The sequence below is a fragment of the Lonchura striata genome, chromosome 12 (genome assembly GCF_046129695.1).
Source record: "Lonchura striata isolate bLonStr1 chromosome 12, bLonStr1.mat, whole genome shotgun sequence".
NCBI lineage: Eukaryota > Metazoa > Chordata > Aves > Passeriformes > Estrildidae > Lonchura > Lonchura striata.
The window spans coordinates 4,583,146-4,597,527 of NC_134614.1; the positions used below are offsets into that span (position 1 = coordinate 4,583,146).

The following is a 14,382-nucleotide window of genomic DNA, read 5'->3' on the forward strand; positions in this document are numbered from 1 at the left end:
TGGGTGGTACAGACATGCACTGCTATTTCTCTGTGCACATTTGCTTACTTCACTCCAAGCTGCTTGGTATGTGCATGTCCAATATTAAAGGTTCTGTTCAGTAATCTGTGTGATATCATTCATACGCAAGTGCCTCACCTCTCTCTGCCCATAAAGGCAGCTCCAACTTGGTTTCTCACTCTGTTGGGACTGTCAGGGAGAGAAAAATGGTGTTTTATAACCCTGGAAAAAGGGATTTTTCTTCTTTCTAGTCCAGATAGTCTTGAGATAGAAATACAACATTTTATCTCATTTAAAAAATGAATGAAGTATTAATGGGGAACCCTTTTTTCCTTTAGAACCCCTCTGAGGATATAAGAATAATCTGACTCCACGAATAGAGAAGAACCAGACAGGAGAGCTGTGCTGTGAAACACAAAGCTTAAGCAGATTAGACACAAAAGAAGTTATTAACTCCAGGGCACAGTTAATAATTCACAGTTAATAATTCACAGTTAATTATTCACTTCAACAGGAGCAAATCATCCCAAAGTCCTCCCAAACCTCCCCCACCAGCAGTGCTGAAGAATACAAGGAGCAGGATTTTCAGCAGTGCGCTGCTCCCACAGCAGTGGCTTTTACTGATACATATTCTACAACCACTCCAACTGCACTATCAGATTATGTCAATCGTTAAATAACAGTAACAGCTCATGTCACCAGAAGAATAACTGTTGGTTTAAGTGGCAAAATAAGAAAGTAACTTTGAGTAATAAACCTTATTACTTTGTATTATCCTACCCTGGCCAGGGATTTAGGAATATTTTGAATCTGACATTCACGTTTGTTATTTCAGAAATCTATTTTTATAGAGGTTACACTAACATTGCCAGAACCAAGGATATAAAATACAGGCTGTATCATGAATATTTTGGTGCTAGAGAAATGTCTATATGATAAAGGAGCATGATGAAATTATCTGGTTAGATTATTTAGGAAAGTCTAATTTAAAATCTGTTCACATCAGTGCATACTTGGGGAAAGCTGAGTGCTATGAATTCCAGAGACCTCCACCATGAATATCAAATACAGTATATTTAAAAAGCAAACACTGATTTAGAAGAGTTACACTTGGACTAATTGATGGCTGTCAGTCCCTTCCCACTGAACTGTTCTATTCTACAGGAAGAATTCATCAGTTTTTTAAATGTGGCATTGTAGTTTTCCTCTTCAGGAAATTCATTTTATAAAAATAAACCACATTCTATCAGATTTCAAAGTTGCAGGTCTAATCCTCACCAGGGGACAGGAGAAATTTTTCTTTATGGGCTGTTTTGGGCTTTTAATTTAAGGAATTTTTTCCATTGGTATTGATGCTATGCTGGCAAGTAAGTACAAATACATAACTGCACATGCTGCTCTACTAAAATTTACGTGATTTTTGGTAGGTTTTGTATATGATGCTAAAATCGATCCTTAGAGCACTTTCCAAGTGGTAACAGACCCACAGGGAATGAAAAAGAATTTGATTAAAGAAGCCTAAATGTGGATTCCAGAGTGATTGCTCAGGAAATTATCCCTGCACCAGCTGAGATGGGTCTGAAGGCAGGCTGAGGTCAACACTGGCAGACTGTAACATTTGATTTGGGTTTTATTCATCTTGTAGAAGAAAAGTCAAATGTGTCGCCTCAAAATGATGTTACTCGGATTTCAGCAGTTTTTATAGAGTTTGGGGAATCGGAGCATCCGAGTAGTTTGGAGAGGTGTCCATCACCCTCAGGTCCTGCTCGGGCACCACCCTTGGGTACAAGAACAAGGAGGTCTCAGGTCTCCATCAGCCTTGGGAAGTGAGGAAATCCAAAGGGCCTGTGGGAGATGCACCTGCCAGAGGCAATTAAATAATAATTACGTTTACAATCATTGTAATTATTATTTAAAACTAAACAGGCAAAACCTAACAACTGTGAAGAGTTGCAGGTGCTGAATCCTTGGAAGGCTTGCAATAGTTGCACAGTGAATATCTTTGGAGCTGGCATCTCGTGGATGTTGAGATTTTTCTACATTTTCTTCTGCAATAATGTAGTGACATGAGGAGTCAGGGAGAGCAGCACCAGCACTGTGGACTCTCTTCCCTGGTTTTGGAAACAAATGCAATTCTTGCAGAAGTAACAGGCCCCAGAACTTCAGATGTGATGGCTTTGCTGGATTACCAAGGAAGGGAAGACTTGGGGAACAATCCTGCAGTTGTCTCCATCTGCAGCCATGAGTTAGTCCAGTCAGCAGCACAGAGTAGACACAGGAGAGAAGCAGCTCTTGTTTAACAGCAATTGCATCAGGAAATTTAGCATATTCAACTGAATAAGAGTCAATATGAATATTCAGCTGTTTGTGTCAAATTGCACATGGGCACAAAGAAGTATTTCCTAGAATCTTGCTCAGTCGTGGTGGGAAAACACAGCCTCTGAAAGCTTTCCACAGAATCCCATTGTTTGGGCCTGACAAAAGGGATTACAAGAGATACAAGGAGCTCCTCTGGAATAAAGGCAGGCCTGGAAGTTCTGCTGCGGGGCAAGGTTTTGTTAAACTCTCTCCCAAACATCAGTGATACTCGAGTCACCTTTGATCCTGCATTGCCTTCTAGGAACTGAAGTAAATAGGGGCTTGAAGGGATATTGGAAATTTATATATTGTGTCTCTTCTGCACTGCCGTGGATCCAAGGGCTGAATTCCCATGGTTCTGATAAATGTGTTTGAATGACAATTCCTGAAGCAGGTGCCAGCACTTTCACATGTGGAGGCAGCCTGAGGCACTGGGCATGACATTGTGAAAAGTCATCTCAAACAGATCTGCCTGTGGAATAGCCTTGATTTCTGTTAATGATGTGTTTGAGTTTTAACTGGAGATCTGGGAATGATTTTAAACAAATGCTTCTGCTAGAAAAGAAAATTTATGCACCTGTGGGAGTGCAGAGCATCCCTCTGGCTGCCCTGGCAGGTCTGGGACCCTGGCAGGGGCCAGGAACCCCCCTGGACAGAGCCCCCAGAGACACTGGCTGTGATCTCTGTCCATGGAAAAGAGTTTTCAATCTTACAGGGTGAATTACAAGCTCTGAGTGTTTGATATAAATAATAATTAAGTGTGGCACAGGTGTAAAAGTAAAATTTTAGGATTCTAGATGAGGGGTCCAAAGGGGACAAGCTGGAGGAAATTGGGAGTGCCTTGTCCTTTTTCTCCTTCTTCATGCCCTCCATGTCTCACTGTGGTGTTGGCATTTTTCTGTTGGTTCAGGCTGGGGACACACTGTCCAACGTAGGTGACAGATATTGGCACATTATTGTAAATGCAGCCCAGGGAGTTTCTGGTATTTAATGTTTGTCACATCCCACTGAGGGCAGAGCCCCACACACTGCCCTGCAGGACAGAGCTGGGCAGGGCAGCAGAACATGTGAGAGAGAAACAGAATAAACAACCTGGAAACCAGCACAGACCAATTATGGCTTCTTCTTTGGCAGTGGGGCAGAAAGACAGAGACTTTTTACAATTTTGGAATCATCAACACCACAGATTCCGACATGCACCAGTTGGGTTTTTCCCTAGCTTTGGCTCTTCATCAGATCTGAGCCTGTTACTTTTCAAACCAGCATTAACAGTGGCCCTCACATCTGAAAGCAAGGTCCTTTCTGCTCCCAGAGGGATGAGTGCCCTGAAAACAGGCAGTATTTATCCTGACTCTCCCAGCTCTGGGCAGGATCAGTGCGGGTCGATGAGCCTTTGCTAATGCAAAGCAGACTCGTGTGTGCTGGTGGGATGCTGTCATTAATCCTTGAGGACACAAACCTACAGCTGGCTCCCTTTTCTGCCAGCAGCTTTCTTTAATGACCCTCCGGATATCCCATGTTTAATGTACTCTGCCCTGCTGGAGGAATTGCCATCCCAAAAGGCAGGCAGGGCATGGTCAATGCCACGTTTAGCTGTTCTTGTCAGGCTGGTCAGTGCAGCTGGGAAAATGCTCTCTTAGGGCCTCTCTCAGTTCCTGAACCCCACAGCACATCACAGGGCAGCAACCATTCCTGCAGTGAAAGATGAAACTGATTGCACTCACAATAATCAGGAGCACTTTGAAGAACCATAAATGATGGTTTAGAGGGAGAAGGGTGCTCTGCTGACAAATCTCAAGCTTAACACTGCAACAGTATTGCACTTTGCACTGACTATGTTGATTTTTTTTCCCATTTAGTTGTTTAAGGTATCTACAGAAACCAAAACCAAGAAATATCTACATTCACTCCAAAGCCCTGCTGCTGCTTTTTTTAAGTCTCTCCAGATGAAAGAGTCTCTTGACAGACACCAGTGCTTCCAACAGTTTTAGCTGGAGCAGCAAACCAAACCTTTTGGTGGCACTGAGCTGAAAGAAGCCTAGAACTGCAGCACATCACTGCTGTTTGTGCTCTGACCTCAAAGGGACCCTCTCAGATCTCCAAAGCCTTCTGCCCTCGCTCTGATGGAGATTTCAAAAAGTACAATATGAAATATTTCTGTGACATTCCAGGGTGTCGCCTTTAAAAATCCAGCCAGCTGCATTGCCAGCTGAGTGGAGTGGATAAAACAGATCTTGTTTTAGATGCTTTTGCATTGTGAGGATTTTGAGCTTTTATTTCATATATATCTTGAAACACAATGTGTCTAATTACTAAAGCCTCGCAGTGAAACTCAGAAACATCCACTGCTTTCATTTTTTGCCATTTTCTGTATCAGAAATGAGCACAGAATATATAATCCCCAAGTTCTAAAATGCAAACAATGTACTGTGAAAGCCAAATCCGTCTTCTTTGTTTGGCTTTATGAAATTAAGAAAGTGACAGTAAAAGTAAGTCAAGTTTCCTTTGAAGGATTTACAAATGTAAGAGTTTCTCCCCTCAAAATTGTCATTCCACATGCTATATCCCCATTTTTGATGGGCCTGTGTCACCTAGCTAACACTCCACAGCCCAAGATTCCCAATGCAGCCATGTTATGGTTTAGGGTAAATTTGGGAGAAAACTGGAACATTTTCCTAATGTGATTACAGTTGCTTTTAAGGTGGAGAGTTACAAATTCTCTCTCCCTTTTCAAGCCACAGTAAAGTCTATAACAACTCCATAACATCTAGAACTTTGTGAGAGTTTGAAGATGGATTAGAAAGGATCATTTCAAAACCTCCAGAAGGTTTTAATTAACAAATATTTCTGCATGTCAGATTTTGTCAAATGTTATCCTGACCTGTCTTCCCTTCTAATGCATAAATCTCAGGATTTGAAACTGAATTATAGAAGGTCAAAAAGCCAAGGGAAAAGATGAAGTCTTATATTGGGGCAAGTGGAACGGAATAAGCATGAGAAAGTTTGGGATCCCATCCAAGACTGAGATAGATGGGAAGTTTTCCAAAAGGGTTGCCCAGGGAAAATTCAAAAAAGTGAAAATAGAAAATATGGTGTAAAACTCTGGTTACAGAAGTTTAAGTGCTGGTCACCTACTGTCAACTACAATGAAAAGCTAAATATATAAACACCTGAGGTTTTTAATCCTGCTGCAGCCCTATGATGTTACATTTAAACACTGTTTTCACATAAGATAACACCACTGGTGTCACCTACTGCTTCAAACAACCACATTTATTTTAAGTCTTCCTCCTAGTGCTGATCACAGAAAACTTCTGAGGACTGCTTCCTGTTTTTCGTACAGATTTCCCTCTTTTCCTGTGGAAATCTATTGAGGAAGCTCTCTGAAAACAAGAGGAAATATCTGTTTCTCAATACCTGTGAGAGTGTCCAAAGGAAGGGTCTTTGCCCCCTGTGGGGCCCCTGGGGACGGCAAGGGCTGCTTGTGATGGGGAGCACGATGTGTCCCCACCAAAAAAGCTGCAACCCCTCACACACAGCTGGGATCCTCCATGGAGAGGCTCCAAAAATGAGGGGAAAACTGCAATTAAGCATTGGCTTAATTTTAAATTTTTTTTCTGAACAGGGAGAAGCAAAGAGACAAAGCCTTTTGTTAAAATATTATTGACTTTGAAAACAGGAATCCTGTTTACCAAACTTCCCCATGAGGAATTTTGCTATAAGTGTGACCATCTGTCTCCTTCACCTCCTGTAGCAGCTCTGCACTGCAGCCTTTGATGGCCACATAATTAGAGCCAAACTAATTAAACTGGGTTTATGTCAGTGAGATGTTGTAATTGGCTAAAATTAAGCACCTGCTTAAGTGTTCTGCTAGGAAAGAGTCTATGTAATTTTAAACCTAGATCTAAGTGAATCTGGTGATGAATGCAATGCAAACCTGCTTGGACTGGGGTTCATCAAAGAAATGGGAGGTGCTGCTGAGAAAAGCAGAGCTCCAGCCATGGAGAAGGGAAATGAGACAGTGTTGAACACTGGCAGAAATCAGTTCTTACACCCAGGGAGCAACTAAAATGGTCACGTTACACTCCTTTCAGTGGCTTTTTGACCTCCCAGTAACATTTCTTAATCAACCATATCACCAACAAAAGACAAATAGAAGCTGCTATAATTGCTGCCAAAGCACGGGATCCTAATAAATGCAGAATGACTAGGCAGCATCTTCTGCTCTTTAGGAACTGGCAAATAGGTTATAAACATTTGCAAAGGAAAATAATTGACCCTGAGATTGGCTCAGTTCGTCATAGCATGGCGTGAATAATACCAGGATTGTGGATTTGATCCAACCATGGGCCATTCAGTTAAGATTGAGCCTTGTGAGTTCCTTTCAACTCAGAACATTCTGAGTTCTGTGAATCAATTCAGGAGTTACTTTTCAGTCACCTACCAGAACAGTACCTCAAGGAGGCAGAGGACAGGCTGCTGTCAGGAAACTTTCAAAAGGTATCAAGCTAGCAGGCATGGAGCTGGGATTGAAGGAACATGCAGAATTTCAGAGTCTCTGTTGGAGAACAGCACTCTGAAGCTCTGAGGATGTTTTTGCAAAGCAGCAAGCAGGGTGAGGTAATTGTTGTTGCTTCCTGATGCAGGATCTGAAGAGTGGAAGCTGCGCCTTCCCCACGGCCCCAGCAGGCAGCTGCTGTCTCTGACACCTCAGCTCAGCTCTCCCAGTGCCTCCTTTTCCCTCTGCACGGACAAAGCCCCAGCACAGCTCTCCTGGGGAACCTGCAGGCACCAAAACCCCTTTGCACAGCTCCTAAGAAATCCCCATCTGGGATGCAGAACTGATGCTCGCAGCCCCTCCCTCACACATTCCTGTCGGATTTTCCCAAATGCTTAGGAAGAGCTGGTCAGAAATAACTCAGAGCCGGTTGAAGGCACAGTGTTTGCTGTTAAATGAGCCATCTTTCCCTCCTGTCACTCCAGATCCACCAGGCTCTGAGTCTGGGAGGTGCTGAAATAAATCATGAAGGAATTTACGTGCCAGTAAGTAGGAGCTCTCAGTCTGTACCACACTCAGGGATAGCTGCAGTTTTACAGACATCAAAAAGAGCTCTGGCACATTTTTAAGCTTTCAGAGTGGAATTCTGTAGGATCTTCACCCAGCTGTTAAGTAGTCTTTTAGCAAGGACACTTCTGAAGACACTGAAAGGCTCCCTGGACATTTGATTTTTACTGCCATGCACTGCAGCACCCAGGAGATAAGGGAAGGATTCCTGGGGATTAAGCTGCACACGTCTATGTGAAGGAACACACGAAGGCAAGGGCTGTTACACAAGCAATGGCAGAAGGAAATGATCCACTGGAGCACTGCTTTGCTTCCTCTGGCTTCGATGATTTATGTCAAGTGCCTTGCTTAGAGCTGTCAGTGCTCAGAACACCACAGGATTTTAGTTATTCATTTTTTTTTTTATAGCAGGCTTTCAAGCATCTTTCTGTAAAATCCAAGTCAGGACACCAGGAGAGACAGAAATCAAAATGTGCATTTGAAAAGCAGCAAGGACAAGCAGAATGTATCCAGGCAATTCTGGCACGGGCGTGTGGGGGCGAGGCTGTGTTTGCTCCCACATGCCCCTGTTGCTATCCCTTGTGGACTGGGATAAAAGCAGACCTCAAACAATGTCATTTCATAATGTGTGCACAATGTTTGGGGCTGTCTCCAAAGTGCTCAAAGTCACCACAAGAAGGACAGGAAGGCACAGTCCTGCTGTGTGTGACAGCACCATTCCACAATTGCTTGCTCATATCCAGCATGCAGGGAGATGGAAAGGTTTGCAAGAAAACACATGGACATCACTTCAATGATTTTTTTTCTAGAGGCTGGTGATTTTGGCAAGAAAATGAAAATCATCAGCTGAGAACAGGAAAACTCCCTTAACTGCAACTATTATAGTTGAAGTTATAACTATACTTTTTAATTGCCCATATAAAGCCAGGATATTTAGTGATCTTTATTATAGCCACTAAAAAGTCATGCTTTTAAACATTTATCTTTAATGCCTGACAGATCAAGCTATTTAAAAGCTGAGATGAAGCATCTGGATTGATCACAGAAAGTTCATTCATAGGATTTCTGCTGGAGAGGAGCTCAAAGCACCAACCAGAGACAGATGAATTCAGAAAACCCACACAGACATTCACCTCCAGCGTGAAAACAAAATCTCAACTGTAAATGAAAAGTCATAAATAATTCCGAAATGTGCACACCCGAAGTCTCTAATTCCCACGGGGAATAAGCCAAATCTGAAACCATTCTGAGTTCCCTGAACTCTGACAGCTTAGGAAAAATAGTATGAAAATAAAAATCACACCTCATTTTGGTTAAAAACCACAAGTCCAACACTTTGAAAATAAAGTGTAGCTCTCAGTATAACTACACTCAGGACAATGTATACACACAGCTGTTTGATCTGCTCCAAGGAAGTCTCTAAAAGAGACGAGTTAAAGGTCTGTGAATGACAAGTTAATAATTCCTCAGAGTTATTTTCTGATCAGTCAGAAATTGTTGAAGCCCAAGATTTGCTCAGCACCAGAAGCAGGTGGGTTTTCCTGCAGCTCCGTGTTTCCATAACAATACAGCAGAGCCAATTAAAAGCCAATTAGTCATGGACATTACTTCAAGGTCCAGTACTTTGCAAACTCTTCCCTCTTCAGTGCTGCTGCTGCCCATAATGCTGGGGACAAAGGCTCTGGGATGAATGGGGGCTGTTTCCCCGTCTCCATGGAAGCCTTGCCACGCTCACCCCACACAAACCTTCCCAGGCACCTCCAGCGCCACTTCCCCCTCTGATCTTTTCCCCAAACAAATGTGCTGTTTATTCACTCTGCTTCTCATTTATGGAGACCCATTTGATGCTGTATGAATAGCAGTGAGGAAAGAATTAAACCCGTGTTTGAGAAGCAGTGAAGATTGCTGCTTCCAGCTCTTCCAAGTCCCTTTCACCCACACCTGCTGGAAAAGATTTCCATGATACTTGAAAATTCTTGAAAATTAAAACTTTAGTCGCTGCAATAAATATTCACTGAAATACCGGCATCTGGGTTATGTGAACTAACTCTAGAATCTGAAACACCATCAATCTTAATTTATACTGCAGCTCAAAATTGAGAACAATCTGCTCAGACACCAACTACAGTGGTCAAGAAATTGTAAAGGATTCCTGTAGAGTACCACAAAATCAGCACATTGCAGGAAAGCAAAATGCAGTATCCGTGGGAAGGGAATGTCCCCCAGTTGCTGTCCAGAACTCTGAAGCTCTGTGATGCTTCTCAGAGCCCCCACTCTGAATATCCAGGCTTTACAGTGCATTTTATTTGTGCATAACTCCAGAATTATTTTTTCCAGAACTGATGACTGTCCAGGCTCCTTCCTGGGATTGATGTTTACCTTGGCTTTACAGGAAATCCAGTTATTGCTGAGCTGAATAATGCCATAAATTGCAGATGAAGAAAGTCATTAGTTTTTAATGCAGTCAGCTCTACTCAAGGGGGCAAAGCAAGTGCTGGCTTCTCAGCAAGGTTTAGCTCAGCTTCTCCCCTACAGATGTTTTCAAATATTGACTTCTGTTGTTAAATTCATGGTCTTGTTTACTCCTTACAGTTTCACAGGCAAAAAGGGAAGTACCAATGGTGTGGCTCCTCAGCAGCAGCTGAGTTAAACAAAAGTTCTGCAGTTCCGGTGACCAGCGTGGCCTCAGCTGCTCTGTCCCTGCAGCCAAAGTCCCCTCCCAGCTGCAGCTGGATGTACTGGCAGGAAGCACAAGATTTGTACAGAAAGCTCATGTTATACAACTTGTGCCAGCAGGACCCACCTGCTGAGTGGTTTAGCTCTCATTTTTGCTATTTAATGTGTTAAAATAAAGGAAATACTCAATATTTGCTGGATCAAAACTAACCTATGGAAGAATTTAGAGGGAATTTGGCACCTTTGAGGATTCCTATTCCTTGGTTACATTATTTGATCTATATGACATCCCATGAAAGCCATTCCTTTAAAACATGTAAGTGTGATGTCCTCTAATTGACCTCTAAGACAATCCCAAAGGAGTCTATCAGCAATGATGACACCATTCTGAGATGCTTCTCACCTGCAAGTCCCTGATTTCCAGGTGTGCCACCATTCGTGGATCATTCTTTTTCACTGCTCAGGCTCTGACTCTGCTTCATCCCAGTGCTCACAAGACATGGATCCAACTCCCTGACATACCTGCACCCACGGGACTGGGTGCAGGTACCTGTGGCCACAGTGACTACTCCATAGATGTTTCCTAGAGGTCTTAGACCTGACCTACAAGTTACAGGCACTGCTCAGCTCTTCTTATCAAAGGACAGCTGAAATCTACCTTCCTTTGGTTGTCAGGGAAGTCACCTCAGGCAGCCCTTGGGGCTGATGGTCCCATTCTTCAGGAAGTCCCAGCAGCTGCATCCCACCAAAGCCATGCTGGGCACATCTTGGTTTTCTGAATTTCCTGCATGCCAACCTCACTCTGGCATGGAAGAGGTTTTACAACAAATTCTGAGAGCCAGAGAGAAGTTTGATAAGAAGATCCATGTTTATCCCTGAAAGAATTTTCTACCAAGGGCATTGACATAGAAACCAAGAAAGAAAGAAGGATGAATAAGAGAAACCTGCAACTGCCTTATTCCAATAAGTACTTTGCTTGTCTCTTGTGACCAGTGAGTCAAGTGTAAACTTATGTGCTTTGTCAGAATGTAGAAAAAGCATGCATGCTAGAATAAAAACAGGCTCTGAAGCCTTCTGGAAATGGAGCGTGTTGCTTTGCATTGTCTCCGTCTTGACTACGACACTCTGGCCTGTTTTGCAGGTCAGAACTGGAGCGATGCCAGCTTGCCCAGCAGAGCAGCAGCAGCAGGAGGGAGCAGCCGTGCCCGCGGGCACCCGCGGAGTGTCCGTGGCACCGCCGGGCACCACCGACCACGGTACCCACCCCAGCCCCAAAGCCAGCCCCAAGCACTGCCTTGCCTCTCTCATCCCTAGTGCCAGCAGCAGCAAAACTGCCAGAGAGGTTAAATCACCGTAGCACAAACCAGTCCTAGAGAGTCTTGTAATCCCAGACCGACGCAAAACCTCATTTCCACTCCTCTCTCCCCACATGATTCTGTGTTTAATGAGAGACTGAACTTATCACTTACAGCTATGATTTCAAACTGCTTTTTTCCACATGAGTCATCCCACCAAAACTTTTTTCCCTCGCTTAAAAAGTATAAATATTTAATTTCTTTGTAAATAAAAATGCAGAACCTCAGTGAAAATAATTTCCAAGGAAACCATTTGCATTTAATATTCTGTACAGTCACGCTCCTTGGAAACATCCTGGCTGCTCCAGTGGCTCTGGACAAGCCCAAACTGTTTAGCACATGTAACACAAACAGCTGCCATAACATTGCACACTTTGGCTTTCCTGCAGTGATTTGGTTTTTTGGGCACATCCAGTTCAAAGACCACAAAAGCATTTATGTGACAATAACTCTGAGTTACAAGGCACCTTTACTGCAGGCTGGAGAGCTCTTTGTTGTGACATAAAATTGGATTTTAGGTGTGTGTTGAGTGAAGCTGGCAAGCAGCTGCTTGGGAATGTTAAAAATAGTGACATGTAAATACAATTAACATTGTAGCATGTTCTTCATCTGGTTAGACTTAGAAAGCAAACCTCCTCTTACAAATGTCTCTATCAAATCACACACTTTGCCAGCTCAGAGCTTCCACATAGAATTACACTACCTGTATTTCAAGAACAAGCAACTTTTTAGGAAAATGTTTTCATACAAATAAATAATGGGCTCATAGATTCTAAAACAGGGGAAAATGTTCCATTGAGTACAATAAGATTGGTTAGGCAGAAAAACTAACTTAGAGAGATGAACAAGTAAAAAAATTGTGTCCTTGAACAGTAATTGCCCCCCACAACTGATCCTTCACACTTACCACACTTACCTCAGAGTAACTCGACGAAAGAAGAGAGCTGAGGTGAAACAGCTCCAGGTTACCCACAAGAGAGCACTGAAATGTTCAAGACTCTTAAAATAGGGATCTGGGCTGCAGCTGCCTCAGCCCCTTCCCAGGGATGCTGGGGGACCCTGCCTGGGGTTTCTCTGGGGGTTTAGGCTCTCGCTTGGTTCTGGCTCAGACTGGGGGTGTAGCTGGGTTGTTGGGGTGCTGCTGAGGGCTCCCTGTCTCCCAGCAGAGGAGCAGCTCTTCCGCTCCGTGGAGGGCCAGGCTGCCTCGGATGAGGAGGAGGAGAAGTGGGCAGGGGCTCCCCAGCTGGGCCACGTGAAGAAGATCCTGGCCAAGCTCCCTTGCTGTGGCAGTGGGTAAGTTAAATACGTTAATTAATGCCATTTGAGCCCTTTGCAAAGATCGTTTCACAACCTGTGGCTGCAGTCAGAAGGCTTTTGGCCATCCTGTGTGGCATGTGGGGAGCAGCCTGCTGGAGACTCCCACCCAGCCCTAATTAGTGTCAGACACTCATTTGTGACCCCTGCTGCCAAGAGTTCCACAGGAAAACTGGCTCTTGCAAACGCAGATCTCTATTGTGAGGTCTCACTAACTCTTTTCTCTTAATGATGTGTGTAGATGTGATGAAAAGACGTGGAGAAAGCTGCTGTCCTACCTGGAGACCACCAGCACTGACGGGAAGGACCCTGTGGAGCTCTCAGGGAGAATCTCCCCCCTCACAGAGCAGCCAGAACTCAAGGGCCACCAGGAGAAAAAACTGGAAATAAGCATGGAAGAGGTAACAGGTGCCAAGCAGAGAGTGAAAGAGTTGTTTATGCATCTTTGGGGAGCTGCATCTATGTGTGTCAGTATTTTATTCTGGCCATTTTGCTCTCTGTTGCCAATGTTTGTTGTTGTGCTGTAGTTTGTCATCTCAGACATCTCCTGCTTTCCTCCAGCACTTGCATTTCTACTCTGGTTCCTACCCAAAACTGCCTTTTGAGGTTGAGATGTACCCCAGGCCCTTCAAATACTGTCCTTGATTTACTGAGGTTCTCCAGCTGTGGATGAAGCACTTCCCATATCCAAAGGCATCCAACACCTCTGGGAGCATAATAACTTTTCAATAAATCCCTCAGGCTGGCTGAGACTCCCTGTTTTGGAGTAAATTATCTCATTCACTCTGTCCTTTTCTTGGGCTTAGACTGACATATTTGTGTCATAAATATAATATATAAATATAATATAATATATCAATAATATAATAAAATATGAATAAAATTAGGTCTCAGGTTAGCAGCATGTCCAACTCCCCTTGAGCAGGGGTTATAACCACATTATTTAAACCCCCAGTGCTGTGTCCCAGCAGTCCTGTGTGAGCTCTATTTAACTATTTAAATTCTGCAGACTTTAGTCCCTGATGGGCACAGAAGTGCTAGAAATCTTTCTAATGAAACAAAAATAGTGCATTGCCGTGGTCTGCTTTCTCCTGTGCTTGTTGAATATTTTATACCCCATATTTAAAGCAGAAAGCTTTCAGTAGTTCTGTTAGGATTATGTGAATTAGTGAAATATTTAACATAAGGGTAAATAAAGTATTCCGCTTCTTTACATGTTGCCATCCTTTGTGTTTTAACACTGTTTCATATAATTTTCTCCCTTGATTAAGTTAAACCAGAATAAAATCATGTTTATGCCTTACACAATTTGCAGTATTCAATGGCAATTTATCCTTGCAATATTCTTTAGAGGAATGAAAGCTCCTTCTCTACTGCTTAGCATCAAGTCTACAGAAAAAAAAATACCTGCAGATAGTGCCAGTTTTCTTTTCCTTTTTTACCCCATTCTGAGGTGCTCATCCTCTTTTGCAGCATCATACTGCCCTCTTTTTCATCTCTGCTGATGGATATTAGTTCTGTGCAGCTTGTCTGGAAAAGCACTATTATCAACAGATTAATACAAAATTCCAGAAGAAAAATAGAATCTGTTACTCTTGATTTAGAGGCAATCAA

The 14,382-nt window shown here is 43.2% G+C and overlaps 1 protein-coding gene across 1 annotated transcript in view; it reads left to right on the plus strand.

Moving 5' to 3' along the window:
* LOC110470662 (EF-hand and coiled-coil domain-containing protein 1-like) overlaps window positions 1–13,083 on the plus strand; it is a 29,311-nt gene extending 16,228 nt beyond the window's left edge. The window contains exons 6-8 of the mRNA XM_077786210.1: window positions 11,241–11,355; window positions 12,621–12,747; window positions 13,010–13,083. Of these exons, the coding sequence (XP_077642336.1) occupies window positions 11,241–11,355; window positions 12,621–12,710 (205 nt within the window). The 3' untranslated portion in view covers window positions 12,711–12,747; window positions 13,010–13,083. The remainder of the gene's footprint in view (window positions 1–11,240; window positions 11,356–12,620; window positions 12,748–13,009) is intronic.
* Window positions 13,084–14,382: the final 1,299 nt, after the last annotated feature.